Source organism: Setaria viridis, chromosome 1 (genome assembly GCF_005286985.2).
Source record: "Setaria viridis chromosome 1, Setaria_viridis_v4.0, whole genome shotgun sequence".
Lineage (NCBI taxonomy): Eukaryota > Viridiplantae > Streptophyta > Magnoliopsida > Poales > Poaceae > Setaria > Setaria viridis.
In genome coordinates this window covers 5,636,283-5,646,570 of record NC_048263.2, presented here as the reverse complement: position 1 = coordinate 5,646,570, position 10,288 = coordinate 5,636,283, and the positions used below count along the sequence as shown (strand labels likewise).

Below are 10,288 nucleotides of genomic sequence, written 5' to 3'. Positions count from 1 at the left end.
GAAGCTAGAAATTCCAATAAGTTTGCTGTTACTGTTTCCTGTGTGATTCTTGGCTTAGGAGATCATTACCAGGCTGTTGATCTTTCAAGTTTTTTTTTTAAATTCTGCGTGATCATGCACTATATTTTGCAGATTTAGTAATTGTCATTTCCTTGAAATTTGTGAATCTACAATCAGAAAGAAAAAAGTATCACATTCTTTCTTTCTTTCATAAGAGAGCAGTTACAGAAGAAAGTTTTTGCCAAAAAAAATGTGGGAAGTGGTAAATCCCAGACGTTACATGTTTGGAAAATATTTTACCTGTGTTGTTTTTTTAATGCCTGCTTTGTTTCTTCAACAAGAAGCAGGTCAAGAAAGCCGCTGTTACAACAATAGGCGATCAGTTACAACAACAAACGCAGCGGCTAGTTTTGTTTCAGGCGTTAAAAATTGTCCCCCGATGAAAACAGCCAGCCAGATATATGCAGCCTGTTAAAAGGTGGCCATCATTCAGTAGCCACCTAATTTTAGAACGTTTTCCTTACCTCCTCCATTCTCTCCTCTCCACAATCTGATATAGGGTGCCTGGAATGAACCTGCTCAGCATCAACTGCATAGTCTAGGAGTAATATGCAGCTTCATCTCTGACATGGCGGCGTTTGATCAGTTTCCTCAAACATCCTAATGAGTATTCAGCAGTGAATTGCCACACTACTTTAGCCTGCACAATTCTTGCAAGATCAATCTAACATTACAAGCCGCAAAAGCAAAGAATGAAACAAAACCAAAAGGCACGAGATCGCACGCATGGTAGAACATATTTATATGTGTGCTCCGGGCTGCCTGTGCGCGAACCGTGTGATGTACCGTGCATACCTTACTGTGACCGGTCAGTTTTTTCCTTAACATGTTGTGAATCGTGACCGGTTAGTTTTGTCATAGTGACTTCGTGCCAATGCCACTCACCAACGCAAAGAATGTGAGCATTCTCCCACCTAATTTTAGAAGGTTTGACCTGAAACCTCCTCCTTTCTCTCCTCTCCACAAGCTGATATAGGGTCCCTGGAGACCTTAGCCTCGGTGGGGCCGGAGAACAGCTTCTCTCAATTTTCTCCTTGGGAGTTTCATGTGAGGTATGCTTCTATCATCAAACCTTTACATTTCAATTTACCTTGGATTTGTCTGAAATTTCATGTGCGGTGCAAGGTTGTCTCCCTCCTGAACTAATAATCGTGTTCGTTGAATGTTAGTATATTTTTTCTCTGATCTTTAACTTAATTCTTTGCTGCTGCTGCTCGCTTCCTTAGTTTATGCATGGCTGTTCTTTTTTTCTCCGGTTATTGTCTGAATTCATGAAGTGCCTGATGACTCTTTTCTTTAGGAAAAAAAGTAGCAGATTATTGTTTAATCTTTACATTGCATTCTTGTAGAGCATAGTTACGTGTGTTTTGCTGGAGCTCACAACATTGTGCTGTAATGCAGGGTGCTCCTCCTGAACAAATGGGAGCAAGCTATCCTCACATGTTTTTGATCTTCTTACTGCTTCATGGAGCCAATGCTGCTTCAAATGCTCCAGCAGGGCCAAAATGGCAGACTCTGAGCGGTATCATATTTCCTATTTCTTTCTTTTTTTTGTTATTTTTATTATTTCACCTATCAAGATTTTCAAGCACTCTAGCATTTGGTTTCTCTGCAATTTCAAGACTCAAGCGCTCTGATGTTCAATTGCAGCGCCATGTCATCAAGCTCCTAATGTTTGTGATATCATCCTACAGGTCGTCCCCCTCAAGTCATAGCTCGAGGAGGATTCTCTGGCTTGTTCCCTGACTCAAGCCAGTACGCCTACCAGTTTGTCTTGTCGACCAGCTTGCCTGACGTTGTTCTCTTCTGCGATCTGCAATTCTCAAGCGACAGCACGGGCTTCTGCAAAACAGGGTTGACCCTTGACAACTCGACGACAGTCTCAGAGGTCTTCCCCAAGATGGAAAAGACATACAAGGTGCACGGAGAAGATGTCCATGGCTGGTTCTCTCTAGATTTTACCGCGGACCAGCTGATTCAGAACGTCACGTGTAAGCAGAAAAGAACCATCACTACTTTCTAACTAAACATTCCATGCATGCTACATTCCTGATCCATATGGATGAAGTTTTGCCAAAAAATAGGATGGAAATAAGATGGAACTAACGATTCTGAAGTATCATTTTGCTGTTGGAATTTTGCTGACTTAACATGCTGTCCTTTGATCATTCCTTAGTAATCCAGAACATCTTTTCTCGCCCAAGCACATTTGATGGCTCCATGGGAATGTACACGCTTGATGATATTGTTGAACTCCGCCCCCCTCAAATATGGCTTAATGTACAGGTAAATGTGATTTCAGTCATTTCACGAGCCTTTTCTCTTCTAATTTTACCATGTAACGTATTTAACATAACTTCATGTTCCATTTTGCAGTACAATTCATTCTTTCTGGAGCACAAACTAAGTACTGAAGATTATATATTAGGACTACCAAAAAAATTTAGCCTCACTTACATCTCCTCGACAGAGATTGATTTCTTGAAAAGCCTGGGTGGGAAACTCAAGAAAAGCAAGACGAAACTCGTCTTCCGGTTCCTCAATGAAGATGTCATTGAGCCTTCAACCAAGAAGACATATGGGGAGCTCCTGAAAGACCTGAAATCCATCAAGGATTTTGCAGTCGGGATTCTTGTCCCCAAGACCTACATCTGGCCACTGAACAAAGATCAGTACCTGTCACCATCCACAAGTTTGGTCAAAGATGCGCATGCCCTGGGGCTCGAAGTCTATGCGTCTGGATTTGCCAATGATATCGCTACAAGTTACAACTACAGCTATGATCCCAGTGCAGAGTACTTGCAGTTCATAGACAATTCAGACTTCTCTGTCGACGGTGTGCTCACGGACTTCCCGCCCACTGCATCAGGAGCTATTGGTAAGAACTATTCCATGTTGGAATTGGAAGGAGAAAACCTGAATAATTCATGTTTCTTTGGAAATGATAGAGATCTGCACATTATGCTCTAATATCATAGCAATTCACCTTCTTTTGCTCGTTAATAAAATCTCTTAAATGTTTTGCTTTTTACAGCTTGCTTGGCTCATTCTAAGGGCAATCCTCTAGCACCTCCTGGAAGTAAGCTATGGATGTTTACTATCACGACGTCATTTGTAAGTTTATTATCATCATCCTTAGTACTTACCCCCCCTATACAAATGTAGAGGACACCAGGCCGCTGATCATCACCCACAATGGGGCTAGCGGTGTCTTTGCTGGGAGCACAGATCTTGCCTACCAGGAGGCGATCAAAGATGCTGCCGACATCATAGATTGCTCGGTTCAGATGTCAAAAGACGGAGTGGCCTTCTGCATGCACTCTGCCGATCTCTCCCCCCACACGACCGCGGCCACCGCTTTCGTGTCCAAAAGCTCCACTGTCCATGAGATTCAGAACAAGTCTGGCATCTTCTCGTTCGAACTGTCATGGAGTGAGATCCAAACATTGAAGCGTACGTGAGGCACATTTGTTTGCTTGTTCATGGTTTTCTTCAATACCAGAATGTCAGGCACTGACGACTTTGTTCCCTTTTTCTTCTGAGCAGCCGATATTTTCTCTCCGTTTGCTCAGGCAGGCCTGAAGAGAAATCCTGCATCGAAGAATGCCGGCAGGTTCCTGACCTTGCCCCAATTCCTAGACATGGCCAAGGCCAGCAACGTCTCCGGCATACTGATCGAAATGGAGGTAACCAACATTCAGTTCGTTCGACGTTCTTTCATTCTTCTGTTTTCAGAAAAAACCGATCAAGCATTCTTGTGCGGGATGCACGCGTGCAGCATGCCTCATATCTCGCCAAGAGAGGTCTCGGTGTGGTGGAGTCGGTGTCCAGCGCGCTAACCAAGGCCGGCTACGACAAGGAGACCAAGCAACAGGTGTTCATCCAGTCCGATGACTCGTCGGTGCTCTCGGCGTTCAAGAAGTTCCCGGCGTTCAAGCGGGTGCTCAACCTCGAGATGGAGTTTAGCGGCGCCTCCCAGCCGTCGCTGGACGACATCAAGAAATTCGCCGACGGGGTGAGGATCCACCGGAGCTCGGTGGCGCAGATCACCGGGTACTTTATGACGCGGTTCACCGACACGGTCGGCAGCCTGCAGGCCGCCAACCTCACCGTGTTCATCGGCGTGCTCAAGAACGAGTTCATGAACCTTGGCTTCGACTACTTCGCTGACCCGACCGTCGAGATCGTCACCTACTCCTCGGCGGTGATGGCAGACGGGCTCATCACCGACTACCCTGCCACTGCAGCTTCATACTTCAGTGAGTACCTGACACCCTCAAAGACAGCTGTAACCACTGAAAACATCCACGAATAATTTTCAGATACAACTATACCAAAGAGTTTTGCCAGATCTAGAACACTAAATCTGTTTCAATACCTGTTTGCAAACATACAAATTTCAGAGAAAATGGCTTTTGAATCATATATACTATCTATGAACTGCAGGGAGTCCATGCAGTGACATGAGCCTGAACCTGAGTTACTCGATCCTGCCAGCGCAACCCGGTGCTCTGGTCCACCTGGCAGCCCCCGGGGCGCTAGCACCGGCGGCAGGGCCGGCGCCGTTGCTGGAACCCAAGGACGTCGTGGACCCGCCGCTGCCTTCTGTCAAAGCTGTGATCGCCGCCGACGCGCTGGCGCCGACGGGGACCGCTGACAACACCTCCTCGGCGGCCAGCTACAACGCCGGGAAGAACAGCCTCTTGGGAGCTGGCATTGTTGCCCTCTTGTCCCTGTGCTTCCTGCACTGATCCTTCCATGGTGACTGGCATTGTACTAGCGCATTTCCTTTTGTTCTCTCCGTGTGTGCCCCATCCTCAAATGTACTGTAAGTCTGTAACATAATGTTCTTGAAATAGATATACAAATTGTCATCAACCTGCACAGAAATACAGATCAGAGAAATTTAACCCTGCCCGTTCATGCTTGTGTGCCGCAACCTGCACATAAAATTTGTGTGTTTTTTTTATAAAAAATTTTATTACTTGGTTCATCGCTTGACATTTGAAAGTGGACAATCAAGGCGAGAAAAGAAGATCCACCAGTAATTTTTTTAAAGGTAGGAGCACGGCTCATTCATTTAAGAAGGTAGAAGTTCAAGGTTACATAAAGTTCGATATTACAGATAAAGAGATTAACTCGAGTCTTAAACATCTAAAATGGAAATTAAGATACACCACGTAATTCAGGGTGCCCACATGCTCTACGTCTCAGTGCAATGTCCTCTTGGATTTTTTCCAGAACTTGTTTGGCCGAAGCTCCTGGTTCTGGAAAATTCTTCTATTCCTCTCATTCCATATGTTCCATGCTGTGATGGTCGTAATCGCCACCTTGGATCGCCTTTGTTTTATGCCAACGGCTTCAGTTGGCCAGTCCACCATGCTTGCACTTCTTGGTCATCATCAGTTGGAGTAGCAACCCGATCCACCAGTAATTCACAGGTGCACCACAACAGGAGGCATGGCACGATTTTGTTAAACTGAATTTCTGTTTTGATAGGTAAAAATACAGCAAATTTAGATTTCCCTAATTGTAAATTCCATTTTGTATTTGTCTCCAATGAGTAAATCAAATACGGACACGGAATATTCCGTTTCGTGCTGGGGTGGGGTGCTGGCCCATCATCCTCGGCATCCACTGCAGCACCCTGCTTGGCGCCACACAACGTACACTGGCGCCGATACGCACACCACCTCCTCCTCCTTCCTCCCATGGCGTCGGTCGCCACGCACTCCGGCTCCCCTCCGCCGCCGCCTCCTCGCCTATACCGCCGCCACCGCGCGGCATCCCCTGCCGGAGCCCGGCGGTCCGCCGCCGCTGCACGCGGTCGCATTAGGAGGTTAGTTTTTTTTTCTTTTTTTTTTCTGGAGCTTCTTTTAGCCGGATCAGAGTCTGAACTCTAGCTGTTCTGTAGATTCATGAAATTTCTTGCAAATTTGAACAAATTATGATATTTGAGTAACCGCCTCGATGGATTTAGGGCTGGCTTTAGGTGAAACTGTTAGCTGCAATGCGATTGTTACATTAAATATTCTGTGTTTCTTGCAAGCATATACAGTTCGCGCAACTTGTCCTGCTTGGTCTCCGGGACTGCAAAGGCATCAGTGTCCGGGGCAGAAACTTCTTCAGGTGGGGAAGATGTAAATGCGATTATTGGTGCAGTGGAAGCAGTAGAATCTACCACCCCGGGTGCTTCATTCCTTGCAAAAGTGGCAATTGCTATCGGTATTGCGGCCACGGTCACTGTAATTTCACTAGTCAGGAAGCAGCCTTCATCAGGTCCATCTTTTAGTCTGCCACAAATAGTTGATGCCTCCACGCAGTCTGATGCAGCAGCAGCAACCCTTGGATATTCATTTTCTGCATTTGGAAAGAAAGTCATAATTCCAGAGTACACACCAGGGTATGTGAATTTGGCTATCTGCATGTTATCATTCTGCTTTTCATGCTTCTATTTTTTTCCTGACAACTTTTAGATACACGTCACTGATGGGACTGCCAAATTAAGTCAATAAATGTTCCTCCTTGGAGAGCTTTTAACCACAGGTCATCAAATTATATCAGCCAATAATATGTCAATTGCATTTGCTACCAAATGCTAAACAACGTGCACAGCCTCTAGGGGAATGTTTCTCTGAAAAAAATAAATTCTCAAGTCAATCCATGGTATCATGCTAACTGAGGATTGTTGAAAGTTCACGGACCACATAGGCTGATTTCAAAAAATAAATGCAAATATGTGATCTATTTGGTACCTGTAATGGAAGCCTACCTGTAACTTTTTTGCTCCATTTTTCTAATATACTGTCCTGCTGAAATTCTTCAGGTGGGTCTACTTTTGTTTGCTCATGGCTGCTGGATTTGGACTACTTATCAGTGAAGAAGCTTTAAATGTTTGGGTCTGTCCTTTGCACTGGTACCTTCAATATGACCACTCTCAACTCAACTAAGTTTCTAGCTTTATTTTCCACAAGTAGTCAGACTTCAAACACAATTTTATATATAAGCATTCATCAACCATTTATTTGTGTTGAGAAGCATTTTTCCCTTCATGATGTAGGCTGGAATTTCTTTATCACGTACACTTTCATTGGATGGAACCTGGCAATCTCTCGTTAACTCGTTCTCGGCGAATGCACCTTATATAGTTTCTACAGTGCTATGGATTTACTGGTTCGTGCTCGTGCATCCTCTGTCCATGATCTGTAGACAGTTGTTCCTCTTGTTAGTGAGTAGTGAATGCTACCCGTTAAATTTTTTAACTTTTTCATTCACGTAGGGGTGTTTGTCTCAGCGATATGATCCCGTTCTTTCTGGGGAAGCTTTTTAGACAAACTAAAGCATCTGAAGGCATAAGCAGCAAGGTGCGAAGCAGGGATTTGTCTCACTTTATAATACACTTGTTAGTTCCTCAGTTTTATATTATAAATATCATTTTTTTTGTGGCAAAACTATGACATGAAGTATTGCTACCTTACTGATATCTAATCGCAGTTGTCCTTTTAGATTGGAATTGGCAAGGACAAAGCACTAAGCATATCACGAGCAGTCCAAAAGTACGGGAACCTAATTGGCTTTGGTATACATCTGAACCTTCACATCAGTTTTGCAAAGCATTTGTAGTCCTGAGTGAAAGAAAATGGGAAACTCTGTAGAGCATTGGCATTGCATATGCACTCAATACACTGAAGTTCTAAAGACAAACTAGATGGTTAAATTTGCTTGTCACTTAAACTGATGATGACTATGATGTTTGCTGCAGTTGAGAGATTTTCAATTGGCGTACGGAATATCACAGCATTTCTAGCTGGCGCATTGGTCAGTCAACTTTTTTTAAAAAAAAACTCTATGACTTAACAGATATTAGAGCACATATTGCACACAAATGATTTGCCAATGACATTCTTTGGCCATTATAAACAGGGTATACCAGCAGACTGTTACTTCGCCGGAGTTTGTTTCGGGTGCCTGCTTACTCTTCCTATTCAGGTAAACCGACCTTCAGATCATGGCAACCTTGTTTTTGTTCTTCCTTTGCAGCTTATAAGTCGGGCTTAGCTAGTACTCCCTCACTCCCAAATTGTAGGTCATTTTACCAAATCTAGATTAGTATATATCTAGACATAGTGTATATCTAGGTGCACAGCAAAAACTATAGACCTAGGAATGCCAAAACGACGTACGATTCCGAACGGAGGGAGTACTAACATTAACAAGAACCTGTTGACTTTTGTTCTGTGACAAAACAACTGGCGCTTTCATGCAGTTAGCACTTGGGTTTGTCCTCCGTGAAAGGCCTGTCATCGCTCTGGCAAGCGTCGCAGCTGCCGTGGTACCTACCTCTCTGTCTTCCCCGCCCTTTCCAGAACTTCTCTCTCTCCCCTGTTTCCTGATCAGGCCATGCTTGCTCTGCAATGCAACCAGGGCATCTGCACGGCGTTCCCTTACGCAGCCGCGGCGTGCACGGCTCTCTTCTTCTACCTCCGCCGGCCCGACTCCAGCAGCTGAGACTGAGAGCGTGCTGATCCTTTTCGTGGCGGATCGGCAACTCCCGGCTCCGTGCCATTTTTTCACTACTCCTGTGCCATCTAGCTGACGGGACATTCCCGTTTTTTTGGTACTTAGACACCAATAGGTTGCACTGCATCTTCTTTGTAAATTTTGTAATCGATCAACTGGGTTGATCCATCAATGTAAACATTTCCCTTTTAGTTCTTTCTTAAGTACTCCATTCGTCCTAAATTATAAGTCGTTTTGGATTTTCCAGATTCATAAATATTATTATGCATCCAGACACATGGTATATCTAAGTGCATAACAAAATCTATAAACGTAAAAAAAGTCAAAACGACTTATAATTTGAAACGTAAGGAGTATTCGGAGGCACCGCAGTGCAAGTCACGCGTCCGTTCGTTCTCCCATCCATCTGACGGCCGCCAATCCGTGTCACAGTTGTTCCGCCGCGACACGGGGGGCCCAGAAGCCCACATCGCCCCACCTCCTCGCTCCTGTTGCCTCTTCGCCGCCGTGAGTGCCCCCAATCAGGCAACCACCAGTGCCGTCCGGTCCCGTCCTCTCGCCCCCGCCCCCGCCCTCATCGCGCCCCGCTCCATGGCCGCCAATTTTTTCTCTTCTTATTTAAATGGTCACAATTGAATTCTTGCTTCATTACATGTTCATTGTTATCACTTATCAGGGCCACAATGCTCCTTGGAAGCACACTATGGAAGGTTAGTTAAGTCTTCACTGTGTTATTTTGCCCTCCTTATGATGAAACTGTAATAGTTAGGTTCTAATTGCAGGACCTGATGACATGCCAGCACATATTAAATCGTCAATGTTTGGTTGTGCCCTGACGTATGTGTACCCTCACTCATTGTTTCATCCCTCACGTTGTGTTGTTCTTCTACTGTGTAAGAATTAACAGGTTGCATGTTGCTCTATGCAGGATTCCTATAACTGATGGACGTCTCAATACGGGCACTTGGCAGGTAAAGGAAACACATATCCTTTCACAGCTGATCATATGATATGCAAGCTTAGTTCCCCATTCTAATTTGCATTGGCTAAAAGGCTCATAGGAGCCATCTAAATAGTATAATAAACTGCCTGTATTGAGATTGCCAAATCTTACTTAGTGTTTACTCAACTGTTCCAGGGTATATGGCTGTGCGAACACCGTGATCATGCCAGCCCTCGCAAAATTGTGATTACTCTCAACGGAGTCTAGCTTGAAAGATCTTATATGCTGGCCGGAAATTGAGCAAATGCAATTTGGACCTGAATGATGTAAAATTAGGGCTCTGTTTCAAGTGTACTATGTACTGGGTTGAACGGTTGACTGTAACATATATATGGAAGCTAGAAATCCCAAAAAGTTTGCTGTTACTGTTTCCTGTGTGATTCTTGGCTTAGGAGATCATTACCAGGCTGTTGATCTTTCAAGTTTTTTTTTTAAATTCTGTGTGATCATGCACTATATTTTGCAGATTTAGTAATTGTCATTTCCTTGAAATTTGTGAATCTACAATCAGAAACAAAAAAGTATCACATTCTTTCTTTCTTTCGTAAGAGAGCAGTTACAGAAGAAAAGTTTTTGCCAAAAAAAAATGTGGGAAGTGGTAAATCCCAGACGTTACATGTTTGGAAAATATTTTACCTGTGTTTTTTTAATGCCTGCTTTGTTTCTTCAACAAGAAGCAGGTCAAGAAAGCTGCTGTTACAACAA

The 10,288-nt window shown here is 44.2% G+C and overlaps 2 protein-coding genes across 6 annotated transcripts; both read left to right on the top strand.

Moving 5' to 3' along the window:
- The first annotated feature begins 1,347 nt into the window (after positions 1–1,347).
- Positions 1,348–4,944, top strand: LOC140221740 (glycerophosphodiester phosphodiesterase GDPDL7-like). Its single transcript, XM_072291641.1, has 9 exons — positions 1,348–1,582; positions 1,755–2,051; positions 2,237–2,346; positions 2,437–2,938; positions 3,095–3,139; positions 3,226–3,513; positions 3,607–3,746; positions 3,839–4,319; positions 4,507–4,944. The coding sequence occupies exons 1-9, from the start codon at positions 1,456–1,458 to the stop codon at positions 4,809–4,811; spliced, it is 2,295 nt and encodes a 764-aa protein (XP_072147742.1). The 5' UTR covers positions 1,348–1,455; the 3' UTR covers positions 4,812–4,944.
- Positions 4,945–5,699: 755 nt separating this feature from the next.
- On the top strand, positions 5,700–9,948 carry LOC117850398 (uncharacterized). 5 transcript variants are annotated; one of them, XM_072291627.1, is made up of 12 exons: positions 5,702–5,899; positions 6,110–6,463; positions 6,887–6,959; positions 7,121–7,233; positions 7,340–7,424; positions 7,567–7,639; positions 7,823–7,878; positions 7,984–8,049; positions 9,257–9,290; positions 9,363–9,417; positions 9,509–9,551; positions 9,719–9,948. In XM_072291627.1, exons 1-12 carry the CDS (start codon positions 5,772–5,774, stop codon positions 9,788–9,790), a joined length of 1,152 nt encoding a protein of 383 aa, XP_072147728.1. In that variant the 5' UTR covers positions 5,702–5,771; the 3' UTR covers positions 9,791–9,948. The 5 variants fall into 5 exon arrangements, with proteins under 5 accessions (XP_072147733.1, XP_072147728.1, XP_072147734.1 ...); XM_072291633.1 differs by having other exon boundaries at positions 5,703–5,899; positions 6,119–6,463; XM_072291635.1 differs by lacking the exons at positions 9,257–9,290; positions 9,363–9,417; positions 9,509–9,551; positions 9,719–9,948 and adding exons at positions 8,327–8,392; positions 8,485–8,822 and having other exon boundaries at positions 5,703–5,899.
- The last annotated feature ends 340 nt before the right edge of the window (positions 9,949–10,288 follow it).

Coding starts and splice junctions, on each gene's coding strand:
- LOC140221740 (XM_072291641.1), top strand. CDS start 1,456: ATGCAGGGTGCTCCTCCTGAACAAATGGGAGCAAGCTATCCTCACATG. Junction 1,583..1,754: donor AAAATGGCAGACTCTGAGCG/GTATCATATTTC, acceptor ATCATCCTACAG/GTCGTCCCCCTCAAGTCATA. Junction 2,939..3,094: donor CACTGCATCAGGAGCTATTG/GTAAGAACTATT, acceptor TGCTTTTTACAG/CTTGCTTGGCTCATTCTAAG.
- LOC117850398 (XM_072291627.1), top strand. CDS start 5,772: ATGGCGTCGGTCGCCACGCACTCCGGCTCCCCTCCGCCGCCGCCTCCT. Junction 7,640..7,822: donor CGGGAACCTAATTGGCTTTG/GTATACATCTGA, acceptor TGTTTGCTGCAG/TTGAGAGATTTTCAATTGGC. Junction 9,552..9,718: donor TCAATACGGGCACTTGGCAG/GTAAAGGAAACA, acceptor CAACTGTTCCAG/GGTATATGGCTGTGCGAACA.